This window comes from Mercenaria mercenaria, chromosome 15, assembly GCF_021730395.1.
Source record: "Mercenaria mercenaria strain notata chromosome 15, MADL_Memer_1, whole genome shotgun sequence".
Lineage (NCBI taxonomy): Eukaryota > Metazoa > Mollusca > Bivalvia > Venerida > Veneridae > Mercenaria > Mercenaria mercenaria.
This window is the reverse complement of record NC_069375.1, coordinates 22657033-22676940: the sequence shown is the minus strand read 5'-3', so window position 1 is coordinate 22676940 and position 19908 is coordinate 22657033. Positions and strand designations below refer to the sequence as shown.

General features: G+C 35.0%; 1 protein-coding gene across 1 annotated transcript; it reads right to left on the bottom strand.

Annotated features, from left to right (window-relative positions):
- Nucleotides 1–528: 528 nt before the first annotated feature.
- LOC123548302 (zinc transporter zipt-7.2-like) lies at nucleotides 529–15012 on the bottom strand. The gene is made up of 3 exons (XM_045335459.2): nucleotides 13995–15012; nucleotides 9409–9620; nucleotides 529–7579 (listed from the first exon to the last, which is right to left on the bottom strand). The coding sequence occupies exons 1-3, from the start codon at nucleotides 14986–14988 to the stop codon at nucleotides 7328–7330; spliced, it is 1458 nt and encodes a 485-aa protein (XP_045191394.2). The 5' UTR covers nucleotides 14989–15012; the 3' UTR covers nucleotides 529–7327.
- Nucleotides 15013–19908: the final 4896 nt, after the last annotated feature.

The following is a 19908-nucleotide window of genomic DNA, read 5'->3' as shown; positions in this document are numbered from 1 at the left end:
TTTCGCCAGAATAAGTGAGCGAATCGTCATTATCAGTCTTTTGGTGATTAAACAGACCAGCCTTTCATTATGGAGGTTGAAAACATAAACAAAATATTAAGAACTCGGATAGAAGAAAATAGAATTAAACTTTTCAGAGCTAATCACGACTGTACAGAAACAACATTCATTCATGCTCAGAAACACACATTTTCATTTGAATTACTTACAGCACATTTTGAGTATGTTCCATGAAAGACAGTTCAACATACATTTTAAGTTTAAGACCCTAAACGTTTCTGTTGGCATGAACGATAGCAACTCTCAATCAAGGAGCTGTACATATGCGTTTAAGATTATTTCCAATGTCATCTTCATGAAATCTAACATAAAATGTAATTTCAAAACCACATGAGGCAACTTTGGTTGTATATTAGTTTCAAGTAAATCCTGTATGGAGTAAGAAACCAGCATGTTAATGGACAACTATGCAACAACTGAACATAAACACCTTGAACCTAGATAATTGGTGAATCAAAGAAAACAGGATTGGACATTTCATTCTTTATTCTAAGTCAGTCACCATTATAATATACATGTGTATTAACAATCGCATGTAAGCTATATGAGCACCAATACCACAGTAGACATGTATTTACTCATATACGTAACAACAGATATACAACACTCATTTCTTACACAAAATTCTACATTTAATACATATTGAAGGTTTCAAAATTTCAATTTTTAAATTCACAAGTGTCAGATAAAATTCACGAACAGAGAGTTGAATTTGGCAATGACACGCAATACTGATCTGCTGGCCGCCCTATTTCAAGTTGCAATATATGTTTGTTTCATTTAGCTACAGTCATTGCTGTTAAAACTTTTGTTGAACTTCCCAAATGGTGCTTGGGTATTTTAGTTTGACCAATCATCACCATAGTATATTAGTATAAAAAATCTAGATACATTAACACACTAAAATGTCTCCTCGGAAACATACAAAACAAACTGTTCTATATAAAGCTCTTGTTCCTTTAAAAAGAGGTAATGTCACATTTGAGCATTAGATTTTGAATCAATCCTTCCTATATAACCTAACACATGCTTTATACCCTCTTAACATGATCATCTATACAAATAAAATTTCCAATGTTGTTTTAAGGGTATTTAAAGCAAAGTTTGTTAATTTTGTAAACATTACAAGGTGTATTATGTGAGAAATGAGAATTAACATAATATACAGAGACACATACTTTAAGCACAAACATTGTAATTGTGTATTAAAAATAATATCAAATGAAAATGAACAAGAGTTCATATGCACCCCAAAAATGGCATGTCAGAGGAAAATTGTTCTGTACTGTTGGTCCCTAGTATGCTTTGGCCTTGACTTTGACCTAATAACTTAAAAAAATAAGGGTCAGATGCTGACCAAACAATAATGTTATACGGTTTGTTGGCTCTAGGTGTTCTCCAGATATTAATTGAAAACCATTTAGTGTCAAGGTCACTGTGATGTTACTTTCAATTCAACAAAAATAGGGGTCATCTACTAACCACAATCATTCTATGAAACTTGACAGCCACATGCCCACACATTCTCCAGTTATTATTTGTTGTCAGGCAATTTGACACTGACCTATTAAATCATTAAAATTGAGCGGTCATCTATGGAAAAATTTAGGCAGACCTTGGAAGTTTGTCAAGTTATTATTGATAGGAAACCTTTTTCAGGCATGTGATAAATGTTCCCTTGACCTTTGACCTACTGACTCCCAACATTAAGGGTCATATACTGACAACAGGCAATCATTCTGTGAAGTTTGACCACTGTAGACCCCACTGTCCTCTAATTATCGATTTGAAGTCAAACGGTCTACCAACAAGCAGACAGACAAAGACCTACCAACCAACTGACACGAGCAAAACAATATACACTCCCTACCCCAAAAGTGTAGGGGATAATAATGTAGCATTTTCTTATATTTTATGTACGTTTGACTAGTTTTATATCATATGACACAACCTTTTATGAACTAAGCCATGCTAAAACCTACCTTATGCTATTGGCAGACACAGGGCATACAGCAGAAAAAGAATAAACTCTTAAATAATTAGTAATGGCTAACACTTTAGACAATCATTTCTGGCTGGAATAGCATCTGCATTTATGGCATGATTTTGCCACATTGACTTCACTTTAGTAGTCATAAAATAATAAATTTAAGTAAGGTTTTCCAAAAAAACCTTGTTTAATATGTTCTCATATATATATATAATGTAATTAGTAAATTACAGGTAAATACTATGCTGTATTAAATGCTCCAGCTTGAGTTGTAAGGTAATGACTACCTTACAAGTAAACTTTTTACTTTTTAAAACCAACACAATTACAAGACACAATATTTTACCTTATTCTTTTTTCAATACTGAATATATGACTGAAATTTGTACTTCAAATGATACATATAATTATATTCTCCTTGGTAAATGTGTTACGGCAAAAAAATATTTTGTATTTTATGCAAAGTATGATGTATCTGTATCATTCATCTAATGTTTTAGAAAACTGGGTATTGGGTATATTGTGTTATTCATTCATGTTGTCTACACCATAAGGGACATTTTAGTATGGACTAGCTCAAATCTCTGACACAAAATTCTAATGATATGGGATGATTTAGCATAACTCGGCTCAAAATATCTGCAATACACATGATTAAAGGGAACATTTTTGGTATGGTTCAGCCCAAAATCTCTAACTAAAACTGTCAAATGGTTTAAAAAATTTATGCATGGCTCCGCTCAAAACTCTACAAAACAAATATTCAGTGATATTGTACAGACTTCATAACAAGCATTTTTGTAAATATACCATATACTTCAGAACAAGGGCCCCTAAAAAACCAAATCCAACCTCTTTTAAATACTGAAGTGCAAGTTAAATTTTATAATTCCAAGAATTCCAAGAAATAATCAGAAACTAAATCCTTACTGCTCTAAATGACAATATCATAACCGACTAAGAACTCCTCTAAAAGTTGTTTATGGCAGATTTATAATTGGAAGTATACATGAATTTTCTTTGTAATCTCAAGTAAACCCAACACTCCATTTAAAAACTACAATGCTAACAGTGGAGTTGGGTGGGAGTGAGAACTTATTTTAAGATATTCAGTTTGCAAAGTGTAGCATTTAAAATATGTCAATCTATTCATACATTTAAATCTATAAACCTCTTACAAACACAAAATAAAACATCTTAAACAACATTATAAAGTAATTTATCTTTTGCAGCAGATTTTAATATTCATACAACTTCTTCTTCATTAAATAAGTGTTTCAAACTTCAACTTTCTAACAAATATCACTATGTGACAGAATAACTATGTTCTAAGCATCATCTTCCTAATTATTTTGTTTAAAACATGTGTTCTTTATATCTAAATATGTAAAATGCTGATTATTGTAAACCTTAAAATAACTTCTGTTTCCTCTTCTCAGACCAACCTGATCAAATTTCAAAATCTCAAAACAGTTTTAGATTCTTTGCATCCTTCCTTATTTCATTGCAGTAAATATTTGAGCTGTGCCATGAGAAAACCAAAATAGTGGGTTTGCGACCAGCATGGATCCAGACCAGCCTGCGCATCCGTGCAGTCTGGTCAGGATCCATGCTGTTTGCCAACAGTTTCTCTAATTGCTATAGGCTCTGAAAGAGAACAGCATGGATCCTGACCAGACTGCGCGGATGTGCAGGCTGGTCTGGATCCATGCTGGTCGCAAACCCACTATGTTGGTTTTCTCATGGCATAGCTCATTTAACTATTAATCTAAAGTTATATAAATTTAATGCAGAAATCTTTATACATTTAAACTTTAATAAAAATGGAATTCAAAGCAGCCCTATTTTGTATTAAAAATAAGTAGTTCTGTATTGGCTGAAAGAGACAGAACAAATAACTACACGCTCTAAAATTCTTTGTCCAATCACAGCAAACACCATTTTTTAAAGGATGGTCAGCTATATAAATTATGCTATAAATACTGCAAACAATGCATGAATGATATGTCTATATGCAATAATGGAATATATTACCAGGATAAAAAGGAATCCTGCATTCATCTATTTGTTTTGCTGATAGAAAATGACAACATTATCCAAATGATGCTGCTCAGGGGTCAAACAAATCAATCTAAATGCAGGTTTCCAAGCCCAGACTTCATAAAACTATTGTAAATGTAAAATGTCCTTATTTTCAAAACTTGTAAAATCAAAATGTATGCTGAACAATGCATGACTTAATTGGTATCTAAAGTCAAGATGTACAATGAACAATGCATTTAATTGGTATCTAGAGTCATGATGTAGGGATGAACAATGCATGTAACAGGTATCTAAAGTCAAGATGTACGATGAACAATGCATGTAATTGGTATCTAAAGTCAAGATGTACGATGAACAATGTATGTAATTGGTATCTGAAATATAGATTCTTGCTGTAAAATACATGCAATTGGTATTTAAAGTCAAGATGTATACTGACGTGTACTTGTAACTGGTATCTAAAAGTTACAGTACTGAATAAGATATGAATGAATTTTATATCCTACAGCAGTAAGGTGCAATTTATTTGAAGTCAATGACCTTAGACATTAAGCCACATGACAGCTTTATACTGGAAAAAGAGTTCTATTCTGTCTTCAAATGCTAATGCTATTTTCATTTCTAAAATGATTTCAGAAAAGCATTGCAAAGACTTATTGTGATCTCATCTGAGTAGCTTTAAAAACTGTTTTGGATTTTTCAGCTAATTGTCACAATGTAAGTTTCCAAAAAATCATTTTTTAAAATAAAAAATTGACAAAATTGACAAACAAGAGGGCCATGAAGGCCGTGTCGCTCACCTGACCTACTGACCTAAAGATCATCAAGATAGTTTCATTAAGATATGGTCATAAATGTGGCCTCTAGAGTGTTAATAAGCTTTTCCTTTGATCTGACCCAGTGACCTAGTTTTTGACCCCACCTGACCCAGATTTGAACTTGACCTATAGATCATCCAGATTAACATTCTGACCAAGTTTCATTAAGATATGGTCATAAATGTGGCCTCTAGAGTGTTAACTAGCTTCTCCTTTGATTTGACTTGGTGACCTAGTTTTTGACCCTACATGACCCAGATTCAAAATGGACTTATAGATCATCATGATTAACATTCTGACCAAGTTTTATGACGATACAGTCATAAATGTGCCCTCAACAGTGTGAACAAGCTTTTCCAAAGATTCTGACCAAGTTTCATTAAGATTGGGCCAAAATTGTGACCTCTAGAGTGTTAACAAGCTTTTCCTTTGATCTGACCTGGTGACCTAGTTTTTAACCCCAGATGACCCAATATCAAACTCGTCTAAGATTTTATTGAAGGTAACATTCTGACCAAGTTTCATTAAGATTGGGTCAAAATTGTGACCTCTAGAGTGTTAACAAGCTTTTCCTTTGACTTGACCCGGTGACCCACTTTTTTTCCCCAGATGACCTAATATCAAACTCATCCAAGATTTTATTGAGGGTAACATTCTGACCAAGTTTCATTAAGATTGGGCCAAAATTGTGACCTATAGAGTGTTAACAAGCTTTTCCTTTGACTTAACCTGGTGACTTAGTTTTTGACCCCACATGACCCATTATCGGACTCGTTCAATATTTTTATTGAGAGTAACATTCTGACCAAGTTTCATTAAGATTAGGCCAAAACTGTGACCTCTAGAGTGTTAACAGTCAAATTGTTGACGACGACGATGGACGACAGACACAGGGCGTTCACAAAAGCTCACCTTGAGCACTTTGTGCTCAGGTGAGCTAAAAAAAATTAACTTCTTTCACATCCATTAAACTTTTGACATCTGCTCTGCCAGTTAAAAACTATATATCTTAATATTGGTGGGCTTTATATAAAATCTAAACTTGTTTGACTTAAATAGTGAAAACGAATGATCCTACAACTAAATAGACAAAAAATATTGAAGTAGTTTTATGACCTCAGGGTCTATCCTGGTGCATTTTAATGATATGAGTTAGCTGTTATACACTAAACAATCAATAAGCTATATACAATGACACTTTTCTTCAAAACTGATATTTTACAACAACTTATTTCTTAAATATATCAAAGTACCATCAACAATCTAAAGTTACAAATGAGACTCAGTTCTCTCAGGGGCAATATCTGATTTTGACCTACTTGCCTGTTTTTGCTATGAGCTATTATCTCTTCTCCGTATAATATAATAAAATATGGTGAAATTCTACTTGTCCGCGTGTCCTCTAGGACAAGATGGGCAATTCTGACATTTGATTTTGCCACCCCTGCTCACTAGTGTTAGAATTAAATGAAGAAGTCATTTTTGGTACTATTTGAAACTTTTATCACGACCTGACAGACAGCAATGCTCGACTACTGAAAAGCCTTGTTACAAAGAATGCTTAAAAAAGAATGATTTGACAGAAACTAGTGAAAAAGGAGCAATATTTTTGTTTAAATGTAAGGAACAGTCATAGATACCATCTTATAAACAAACTAAAATTTATTTCATCAAGAAATAGGTTTTTACTTTGTGAAAAACACAAGGTAGATTTACAGAATCTGTGACCTGTGCACTGCATGTCAGATGTTCACAGCAAATAGGTGTATGAAGTTTTAATCCATTCTCACTTGTGGTTACTGAGACACCAACTTGTGTATAAAAACTATAAAAACTAAACCGAAAGTTGATAATTCATAGAAGGTGTAACTTTGTAAAGTTATAAACCAGTGCATTGCATGTCAGATGTTCACAACAAATAGGTGTATGAAGTTTTAATCCATTCTCACTTGTGGTTACTGAGACACCAACTTGTGTATAAAAACTAAACCGAAAGTTGATACTTCACAGAAGGAGTGTAACTTGGTAAAGTTATAAACCAGTGCATTGCATGTCAGATCAACAAAATGAACATATGTGAAGTTTCAATCCATTCCCATTGTGATTATCTAGAGACCAGATTAAATATAAAAGCTTCACACAACAGGACAATGCAGACAACAATGAAAGGGGAGTACAATACCTCTACCTATTATTTTTGTGAAACATTTTTTTCTTCTGTATAGCTTATATGTATGTCTACAATGATCACATAAAGCAAGTATGATTACTGCAACTGATTTTGTCTAAATAACCACTACAAATATCACTTTATATTGTTCTTGCTCTTCATATATGTTTTGTAAACATTATTCTGCAAGAGTTTTAATTGGCAGAGTATAAAGTTAACATCCAAATTCCTTGGGAATGAAGGTATCTATTCATACTGTCCTATTAAAACCATCATGTACACTCCGACCAAAAGTGCAAAAATTTCTTTTATAGACTGTCCGAGTTTTGTATCTTCAAGGAGCTCTGGAATGACAGACACCGTGGCAATATAGATGAAACCCCCAGCTGTAAATGGCAAGATCCAGGTTGTAGCTGCTTCACCAACGCCCTCCGCAAACAGACTCGAGATCGTGCCCAACATGGCCCCTATAGCTGTGCTGAATTGTAACATCATTGCCTATAATTATAAAACAAACCCAAAATAAAATAAATGTCAAATATCTAGTATAATAATATAAAAACATACGTAATTAAACCAGTATATAGTAACTGACATGCTTAAATATGACAAATATCATAGGTTGTATTTTATCAAGTGAAGTGATTTTGAGCACTGAAGCAGCTTTTTTGTTGTTGTTTTTTTTTTTATTGAAGAAGGCCTTCAATATTTACAATTGCAAGTAACCAAAAAGTTGTCAATCTCAATATAAGCTGCTTTAATGTTAAAAAGTAACTCACATATTCTAGACTTAATGATATATAAGAATATGCAGCAAACTATTATATCTATTTAAATTGTTTTTGTTCCGAAACAATTTTATAGAAATATATTTTTAAGAAAGCTTCTGTGTCCATTTAAACATTTTAAAAAATTAGGATATGAATTTATAGAAAAGCGTGTATGATTTTTTTAAACACTGGGAAAGTAAGCAAACATACTTCTAAGGAAAACAATAATATCAGATAAAACAAGAGGGTCATGATGGCCCTAGATTGCTCTCTTCAGATTTACCGCTGGTTTGAATAGTCTTGGTAAGGAGTCCCCTAAAGAACATTGCTGTGAAATCATTTCTAAACAACAGCACCGCAATGCGGAGCAATATATGCCCGAAGGTATGACCTTTGACCTCTTAAAGTGACCTTGACCTTGTAGCTAGCCATCTAGAACATACGCTCTGCAAATCGTCTCTATGTGGTGAACATTTGTGTCAAGTTTCTTTGAAATCCTTCATGGGGTTCAAGAGTTACAGAGACATGACCTTTGACCCCTAAGTGTGACCTTGAAGCGGGTCATCCAGAACATGCATTCTGCACGTTGTCTTGGTGTGGTGAACATCTGTGCCAAGTTCCTTTACAAGCTTTCAAGCAGTTCAAGAGTTACAGAGCAGACACAAAACACACTCTTATGCCTATTGACCCCTACGTGTGATCTTGACCTTGAAGTGAGCCATCCAGAACATTGCCCTCTGCAAGTCGTCTCGATGTGGTGAATATTTGTGAAAAGTTTCTCTGAAATCCTTCCTGGGAGTCATGAGTTACAGAGCGGACACGAAACACAAACATACGACTTTTAACCCCTATAAGCTAAGTGTGACCTTGACCTTGAAGTCAGCCATCCAGCCCTGCGTGTCGTCCTGATGTGGTGAACATCTGTGTAAAGTTTCTTTGAAATCCTTCAAGGGGTTCAAGAGTTACAATTGCTAGATGGATGGACACTTGGGTTATAACATAATACATCACTTCGGGGGTATAATTGTACTACTCTATATAGCCATGTACCTGTCGACCATGATTTTAGACAAATCATAATAACTTGAAGTAACTTGGTAGACAGTCACCCAAGGAACATTATTTAGAAATAATTTTGAAATTGGGCAACCTGTTTCAGACAGAGGAGATGATATTTAAAGTTTTCCCTACAGTCATACATGGAAAACTAGCTCCACCTGGCAGCCACAGTTAATGAAACATAATGATCTGAAAGATTTTGTTAGGGTCACCAAATGATCATCCCTGTGCACTTATTTTGAAATCAGGTCAGCATTTTCTGAGGAGAAGATTTCCAATGTTTTCAATATAACCATAAAGAGTACTGTTATTTCTTTAAGTGTTACAACTTTATCCATTGAAAATTAATATCACCTTGAAGAATAGCATTTTAAACTTAAGTAATATCCAATATAGTAAAATCTATATCTCTTTCTGATTTCATATGAACGTTTCATATTTTTAACTTCTATACTGCCTTACAAATATATGAACTAAGTTTTGAAATGACATTCTTACTTTCTTCTTTGAACAGCCAGATTGCACCAAGATAGCAAAGTCACCAATCTCATGCGGAATCTCGTGCAGGAAAATTGTTATTGTTGTTATAATCCCTAAACTCTGACCCATCATGAAAGAAGCTCCAATGGCAAGCCCATCTGTGAAGTTGTGAGCAAAATCTGCGGCAAGGTTCAGGTAGCCTGCTACCTTGATATCCTCCACCGGCGTTTCTGCAATATGAGTTAAACTACATGTATGTTAAATTATTAAAAAATGTTATATTGCTGGTAGTTAGGGATTCTATCAACAAAGAAACAAAAGAAAAGAATAGGTTTTTGCCATAGGTATATGTCATATTTATTATCATATTACCTGATAATACTGACATCATGAAGTTATGTTCCACTTTGCACCGGAGTAATAAAATTATGTAAATTTTTGTTAAAACCACTGACAAGACAGAATATACCAAAACAAATTGTCTTTCTACTAGAGATGCTCCAATGATAGATTTTAATCAAAAATTGATCCAGAATGCTGAAAAATGTCTGAAGTCGGTGACAATCACTTATGCTTTTGAGTAAGCAATTGTAGCTCAGATGAGTGTACCGGTACTACTACACAGAGCACACATATTCTTTTTCTGTCTATGACTTACTCATTTGGTGACTCAATATATAAATTATGATTTCACGTTTTAACAAGAGCTGTCTGATGACAGCGCGCTCGACTATTCGATGAATTGACTGAAGAATGGGGTCAAAATATTTCCACGGATATTCAGACAAAAGGAATAAATAGATTAGACAAACAATGTTCCTGTATTACTTTGATTTCGATAAGTCTTGCACTAAATGGCAATATATGAGCCAATTTCAAAGTCCAAAAAGGGTCATAATTCAGTCAAAATAGTTATGTACTCTTGCCTACAGATGGAAATCATAATGATAAACAAGTGTTCAAAGTTTAAAAGCCATATGTCAAATAGTTTTGACAAAACATGGACTTGTATGAAAACAGAACCAATTTCAAAATCCAAAAAGGACCATAATTCAGCCAAAATAGATGACAGAGTTATGTTCTCTTTCCTACAGATAGAGACTATTATATTAAACAAGTGATAAAAGTTTCAAAGCCATATGTCAAACACTTTACAAAAAATATGAACTGGTACGAAAAACTTAACAAAGATTTCTAAGTCAAAAAGGGCCATAATTCAGCCAAAATCCTTGATGGAGTTATGTACTCTTGCCTATAACTGGACATGGTGATGGTAAACAGGTGTTGAAAGTTTCAAAGCTTTATCTCAAAAGACTTTGTCAAAATATGAACTGGTACGAAATATAATTAACCCAGATTTCTAAGTCAAAAAGGGCCATAATTCAGCCAAAATCCTTGATGGAGTTATGTACTCTTGCCTATAACTGGACATGGTGATGGTAAACAAGTATTGAAAGTTTCAAAGCTTTATCTCAAAAGACTTTGTCAAAATATGAACTGGTACGAAAAACTTAACCATGATTTCTAAGACAAAAGGGGCCATAATTCAGCCAAAATCCTTGATGGAGTTATGTACTCTTGCCTATAACTTGACATGGTGATGGTAAACAGGTGTTGAAAGTTTCAAAGCTTTATCTCAAAAGACTGTCAAAATATGAACTGGTACGAAATATTAACCCAGATTTCTAAGTCAAAAAGGGCCATAATTCAGCCAAAATCCTTGATGGAGTTATGTACTCTTGCCTATAACTGGACATGGTGATGGTAAACAAGTATTGAAAGTTTCAAAGCTTTATCTCAAAAGACTTTGTCAAAATATGAACTGGTACGAAAAACTTAACCATGATTTCTAAGTCAAAAGGGGCCATAATTCAGCCAAAATCCTTGACTGAGTTATGTGCTCTTGCCTATAACTGGCCATGATGATGGTAAACAAGAGTTGAAAGTTTCAAAGCTTTATCTCAATAGACTTTGTCAAAATGTGGACTGGTACGAAAAACTTAACCAAAGGTGTGACGCCGACGCCGTGGTGAGTAGGATAGCTCTACTTATTCTTCGAATAGTTGAGCTAAAAAACAATTTGATTAATATTAATAATAATAATGATTGATCGAAAACCCCTGCCCGTTTATTTTCGATGATCGATTTTGAAAATGGACCAATTAAGCATCCCTACTTTCTACAATGTACATGCAAGATCAAAAATATTTTTAACCCATCATCCATGAACACCATAATTTACATTTTGCATCATTGTTTGGATAAGTTATTGCAGACTGACATGTACAGTGACATAGCTAAATACTGTACATCAATTAGGATATATTTTTGAAAGCAGTGATTATTTTGTGGCTTGCATCCTATATGCATGATATTTGTTACATGACGCAAAGTATTAAAGGATTAGCATCCCTGGGGCCGCATTAAAACCAAAATGTGAAAATTACAAAATTAAGAAATAATATATCTCATCCAGTGTCTTGTCGTTTAATAAATCATTGTTTGGAGTTCAGATGCAAAGGAATTATATCACGAGGGCGCAGCCTGAGTGATATAATAATACGCATCTGAACGACAAATAATGATTTATTCAAGAGCAAATCACTAAATGAGATATATCATTTAGATTCTAACACGTTACCAAGCATTTTTAAGTACATCCTTGACGACATTCATTAAATATTTGCCTGTTTTCAATCGGTTTCTTTTCCAGCGCACCGCTTAGTCCAAATAATTGTACTCAAGAGTTGAATATCGTTATATTATTTTGACTTGTCGATATCCGCCTCCGAGTACAAACCAGAAAAGGTAAAGAATGTGGTAGCACTGCCCTCTTCTTTGCGTAAGTAACACCCAATGGAATCCGTTGGACAGAAATTATGTTATAATAATGCAACGGATAAAAAAAAGAAATACATACATAGAAAGCCTGTAATTTTTCCTTTTCAATGATGTATATATTACCGAGATTTCTTGAGAAAAATTCAAACTATGGCAGTTAAAAAAATGCCAAGGTTTAACACGAGTGTACTACATATTGGAAAATGGCCGATCACCGGTAAACACATTACTACACGAAGCGTTTTCATTGGTCACGCCTCCGACCGCCATTACATGAAGACGATTGAAACGTTAGAGGTTTAAATTTTTTACAACAGAAATTCTTGATAAATATGTCCTGTTATGTTTTTTATTTACTATTTATGATTTAAAACAACAGGTAAGCAGTTAGGGCTAAAGAAAAATCGTGAATACTGATAAATCGTAATTTCAATTGACCACAGTTTCCACCACAGTTTTGATTGTTTCTGGTTGAGACCTCTGGGTAGACAACGTAAAATATCAAAATGTAAAATCGGTCTGCCCGAGGTCTCATTATTTAGACTAGCGCACCGCTATGCCGCTTGACGCCATGACGTAATAATTGTGACGTCAGAACAGTGATTTGTTGTATAATAGCGAGTTCGAAGAGCAGGCCCAAAGGGCCTGCTCGAGAATCGAGCTTTACGGTAACGCAAGTATACTTGCACACTTGGTGATGGATTTGAAAAGTTTCGTCGGAAGTTTTTAAAAAGCGCACCCTAGCGGATAGGTGCTCACAGGAAGTACTTCTTTCCGGAGTGAATACAGAATTTCATTCAATTGCTAAAAAATATTCATCACTCAACAATAATGAAAGAATGCTTTCCAGTTGTTTGAAAAAAAATATTATTTTCATTTAAAAGATCAAGCATCGGCCAGAAAATGGATAAAATGTCATTAATAAGCAGAAAGAAACGAGAACGCGGTAATGACGTCACCGTGACACCGGCTTCCCATAATTTTTGCAACGTATGATATTCACTGTTACAGGTATGGTGACACTAAATGTAGACTTTTTCAAGTGAATGGGTTCTCCTGAATTTTTGTGAGTAGGGAATAGTTTCTTTGTGACAAATAAATGATGCATAATATTTTTAGCTAAATCCGATATCTTTGAGCTCGCTTTGAGGCTTTGCCTTATTTCATATTAATTCACTGTTTTCTGTCTTTTTTGTTTAATAGGAAAATGAATCGGATCGTGTTAGAATGATAAATATTGAGTGATCTAGTTCCAGTAAAAATGCTTGGAATCTGATCAGTACTGACAGAAATTACTATGAACTGAAACACTAATTTTATGTGCCTTACTGATTATAAAGATCATGGAATCTTGTTAAATGTTTTGAAGTATTTAAGTGTTTTGTAATTTTCACAATGTAAGGTGTGGACAGTGAGTTTTTAATTGTTAAACTAAAATTCTTTAGTGAGATTTTTTCTCTGGGACACATATATAGATTTCAGTTATGAGTCCCATAACACATTCATTATATTTCTAAAATTATAACAATAAAAGATTTCCTATTTCCCAAAATTTCAGTTTTTGATGCTAGCCAATAACAAATGGCATCATGCTTACAGAAAATATTGAAACACCCATTCATGTGAAAAGTACTGGCATGGCTTTTGGTGGTAACAACTGAAATTTATAAGCATTCACTGCCACATTTTATCGAGTCTTTCTGATCAATAAGCAGCACCTGATTTCTATTAAAATCAAGGAATAATGTTAGGATCATTAATACCTTCAGTTTTAATAACCTTGTCAGTCTTTTTATCTGTAGTTTCTTTGGCTGACTCTTTCTGTTCCTTTGCTTCGTCTTTTTTCTCTGACAACTCTTTTTTATCCGACTCCTTTTTGACAGGCGGTGCATGGGAGTGAGCATGATCACCTTTCACAATCCTTACAAATTTTTCAACCATCAAAAATGCTATAATACCCGCTAAAACCCAGAGACCTACAGACATATCATGTGAGTGACCACCCTCGTCATGGGAATGAGAATGGGTGTGTTCATGATCATCTCCTCCATGTGAATGAGGCGAAACTGCATGTGGAATAAGATGCAGAAATGCATCCCCAAGCAGTCCACCTGATGCAAAACTTAGAAGCACCTTCAGTAATGGTTGATGTTTATCTGTATTGTCCAAGGGAATGAATAACAAGATGAAAATTGGTGAAACACTAATAACTGCTGTAGCAGTAATTGCTTCAATCCATAACTTGACTCCAGTATTTTTTACAAGTTTTGCTTTTGGTGTTCCTTGTTCTGTATGAGCATGCCCATGGCTAGGAACATCGCGTTTCTGTCCGCCATGGGAGTGAGTATGTTGCTTGCACCCATGGGAATGGGCATGTCCATGACCATGTTCTCCATGTGAATGCCCATGTCCATGATCATGATCTCCATGTGAATGTCCATGTCCATGACCATGATCTCCATGAGAATGCCCGTGTTCTCCATGTGAATGTCCGTGTCCATGATCATGATCTCCATGAGAATGCCCATGCCCACCGTGAGAATGAGCATGTCCGTGATTCACAGGAGGTTCTTCGTTTGCTTGTTGCGAATACTTGAAAGACGGTGGTTCATCATGCGAGTGCCCATGGTCGTGCGCGTGCCCATGTCCATGACACTGAGCTGTCGAAGCTAAGAACAATGAAATCAAAATAACTGAAAACATAAAAAATGTAAATGAAATCTGATTCTTTGACGGCATTTTGGTAGACGTGTACATCTTGATCACTGAAGATGCTTTTCAAGAGCGTCTTGGTCACTCTGACGAAACCGGCGGTGTTAAGTTTATTTGATTGTTGTGACGATATTTGCATGTATTTTTTTACTTAAGGTTGAACACCACTAAAACAGTCTATATAGCCTTCGCTTACTTGATAACGTTATTTCGACATTTTTCTAGAACCTCAGATTTTCAGAGACCTATATTCCCATCAAGAATTATATCTCTACTACAGAAGTGTAAAAGAAAAAGGATGTTAGCTTTTTGAAAGAAAGTTACGCTTCATTAACTATATCCCCCTATATCAATTCCTTTTCGTTTCTTTTACTGTTGGGACCTAAAATTCTTACCCCGCAATTTTTATAAACACATGCTAAGACACAGTACTGTATGCTGCTATGGAGAAATGGTACGAGGAAAGGAGAAGCTATTGCTGCAGCAGGGTTAAAGACAAGATTGCTAGATAATTTCAGGCGCTATATTGGTGAAAAGATATTTTTTTCTAATTTGTATATGGACAGCTTGGAAATATATTTTTCTAATTTGAATATGATCTAGTGCTCACAGACAACTTGGACTCTTTGAAACACTTGAAGCTGTCTCAGAATTAAGCTAGCCTACAGCAACCATACCAATCTCGGGCTGATATAGATTTCTGCTCTATCGGCCCAGCATCGGCTTGACATCGGCCCGTTATCGGAAATGCAACATATCATGCCGATGTTCTGCGACTTAGTGCCGATTTCGGCTGAAGGAACTTAACCAATATAGGGATTATCGCATACAGAACAAAAATAAAAATAAAACACATTCGTCTGTAGGAGATGTTTTAATGATTAAGGTGCAACACAGAAATCGGTTTTTAACCAATTTAGTTTTTTGACGTTTTTTAAGTGAAATGTCTGAGTGGTCATGTTAAAAAAGACACTGTGTTGACTCTTCTTCATCTAAACCCTGTCACCGCTCAGCATTTACCAAACTTAATAAGTAACAAGTAACAGTGAACTGTAAGCTTTCTTAATTTCATTTGCTGTGGTTTTTATCCATTTTTAGTTACCATGGGAAGACCCGGAGACATTATTTGCATTGGTCGAGAGGGCTGAGACGATCTTCTACGGAGGTGAAGGCCTCGGGTTCGATTCCTGGCTACTCCCATTGCGGTGTGTCCTTGGACAAGGCACTTTATCACGAGTGCCTCAGACGACCCAGCTGTAAATGGGTACCTGCAGACTGCTGGGGATAAGGTATAATTGGTTTAAAATGTTCTTAAGATAGAGTCACTCAAAAGCTCTACAGAGCATAATGTTCATTGTTTCACAAAGCGACGGTAAATACAATTTACCTATACCTTTACCTTTTATTCGACAAAAAGTCCTTCCTTGTTTAAAAAAACGTATCATTACAGTAAACAGACGTTGCACTAGCAAATCCTGGCGTAAATCCTAAAATTCTTTAACAACACCATTTCAACAACAGATGTTGCTCAATGGAAAATGTTTGTAATGCATAGAAGTCTGACATTAGATTTGTTAATCATCACTCAATGATGTACTGCATATTTTGCCACAGGCACAGGTCCAGTGTATATTTTTTTGTTTGATATAAAAATATGTTTTTTTTTCACACAAATATACTTTATATATGTTAGTCAAATGAATAAAAAATCGATGACAAAAATCCGGTCACAGTATCATATACATGGAAAAGGTGAACTATGCGATCGTAACGCTATGGGAAGCTACTCGGCAAACTTGTAGAACATTTCAAAATCGGAGTTTAAACACTTGCAGCCGCTACCTGCATGACTGCACCTTCGAAACATTTAAAGCCTTCCATAAATACTAAACTGATCCCATAAATTGCTTTGAAGTACACAGTACAAGTCCCTAGGAGCGAAATATTTCAAATATCCCCGGCGATTTCAGCTGCCAAACGAAGTGATAAAAACCAGGAACACGTCCGCTATCCAGAATGAAATCACCGGAGATATGATTATAAAGTCGCTGAACTTTTAAAAGAAGATTTAGAAATCAGCGAAAATGATGCAAAAGAAACAGTTTTCCAGGACATGAAAAGTACATACAGAAAAGCCCTTATGAATGCATTTGGCAAGAAGCTACTTTGGTTCAACGCCATGAAAAAGGATGCCTTTTATAAAGCTATAAAGGGCACCATAAATCAGCTTATTGAAACAGAAGGTTATGAGAGTGATGAGGCACTAATGTACGCAATCCTTAAGAGGAGATTTGTGTTTGATAAAATTCTTCGCACTTTCAATATACCTCAGTTGGATGAAGAAGACGACTTAGATTTGGAGGAAGATTCTGAGACAGGAGAAAAGCAGATTTAGAGAAGTGAAGCATGGAGCGATCAATTGTGTACAGGATATCATATTGTAACTGTAACTGTTTACACAAAAAGTGCACTTTCAATAATATTGACTGACATATAAAGTTAAATTAAATACAATGCACATTGAGATGATTACAACCGAATAATAAGAAGGAGAAAATAATTGTTGGAAATAAAATATTTATCAATCAGAGTTGTTCGTGATTTTTTGTTCTCAAAATTAAGTTTAAACACTAAAACCTTTGACATAGACTAGTTTTGGCATTTATGGAACCTCTGGAGTCCATTACACTGGTCTGCGACTGTTTCTGGTATACTCGCAGACTTTCAGGAATCTTGGTGCCAATCGAGTTAAGACTAGGTGTGGCATTTTGGGACCCTCCCGAGTCCATTGCACTGGTCTGCGACTGAGAACTTGAAACAACTTTTGAGCACCAGCGTATGCAGCAGGATTTTTGCGTTGAAATAATATCGCTGCAAAATTTCCTCCTTCTCTTTATTATCCATGAGTAAAGTGACACATGTTAAAGCTGCAAAATTTCCTCCTTCTCTTTATTATCCATGAGTAAAGTGACACATGTTAAAGCGCCCCCAGCAAATGGTAAGTTTAGCGTGGAAATTTGTCTTTTCAAAGGCAATACGCAAGAGATCCGCTTCTCCAGTGATTGGTGGAAACTTGCAAAAATTGAAATTGTTGAAAAACAATAACTCTTCGTACATTGCTCTCCCCTTAAGGTTATCTTCTACATACAACAAACTCGTATATGCAAATATTACCATGAGCAAAAACATCTACATGGGCAAAAATATCGGTATGTGCAACGATATCGGTATGTGCAAAATTTCGGGATGAGCAAACTCCTCAAATGGGCAACATCCTCAAAATGGGCAAAATCCTCAAATGGGCAAAATCCTCAAAATGGGCAAAATCCTCACCCTCGACCACTCCATTTATACCTACTACCCTAGGCGTCGTATCCCCTTGACATTTTTTCATGGAAACATGTTATAATTCTGAGTCAGTTGAACCTGCTAAAATCTGGTAAATAAGGGGTGCATAGTAGGTCATACTGGCCCTATGCCTAATGTTTGGTGGGTCGAATGATGCTAATAAGATGTTATACAAAAGCTTACCAAAATAAACACTGTTGTACAGGTATAACTTTTGTATAGATTCTATTTCTTCTTGTTAAATTGTATTCGAAATTATTGTATGTGTTTGTAAATCATGTGTTTCCGCATTTGTGCTGTATTCATTCTTGGCGTTGCATTCAGTATTGGTGCTGTACTCAGTACTGGTGTTGTATCCAGTATTGGTGCTGCATTCAGTATTGGTGTTGTATCCAGTATTTGTACGTATTCAGTACTGGTGTTTTGTATCCAGTATATGTGCTGTATTCAGTACTTGGTCTGTATATTGGGGAGTGAAAGATGTATTTCTAGTATTCAGTATTCAGAACGAGCTTCTTTTTGTTTGTTTTATTCTTTTCTTGTATGAGTTCAATAGTCATTATTTGTATCCGCAACTATTTTGGCGGCTGTGAGTTTCAGTCGTTACTTTTACCTCCCTTCTAGTGTATGAAACAATGTACGTCTACGTATTTTATTTTCCATATAAACTGCTAGTTCATACCTAATGAGCATTAATTACAAATATATTATCTTATCAGAAATATTTAGAATATACTAGTATTCAAATTTGAAATGCACCATAATGTTTTCCTTGAAGAGGTTTATCAGCTTAGACATGCGGAGCTACGTCGTTGAAAAAAAACTACTCGGAAGGTGTGTACAGATTTAAACGAGCAGAACATGCAGACAGTCTGCATAACTGGTACACTTTGGAGTGGCATAAGTACAGTTCTTGCCTTCTTATAGCAAATATTTCAATTTGGACTTTATTGGTCCGTTATTGAATATACATGTCCCAGCCACGTGTCTCCTTTAAATGAACATATCACAGGGGTGTGGCATCATCATAATAGCTGGTTATGGTCAATCTTAACGTCACTGGTTCGAAAGACTTGCACTGATAAAAGTATGACTGCACGCTAACTATAAACATACATGTATATATTTTTGTACGTGCACACGTATATGTAAGTACACAATTGATACTAATTTGCACTTGTCTACTTAAGTTCTCTTCTAACTACGCGTAGACTTGTACGCCTCTTGAAACTAAAAATGTAAGTGTGCACGTATAAAAAGTATATCAAGTGCGTGCACGTCCATATATGTGTACATTTACATATTACGTGTACGTATCAAATTTCATATGTTGAAATGTGCGCACATGTAAAGTATTTAAGGGGTGCCATTTTGCTGTTAATTCGCTATTTTTGTGATTATCTTAATTCGTTTTGTAATATCATTAAATGTATTTTGTGATGTCCTAAAACGGCTAAAAGGTAATAATAAAATGACGCTAGCAGTCATTGTATATGAGATGGGAGAATTTTTTCCCAATAATAGAATTTCTTCAAACTTTGAATATTGAAGGACCATCATCTAAGAAACAAAGATATGTAATGAAAGTCATAGATCACCAGATTTAATGACACCATA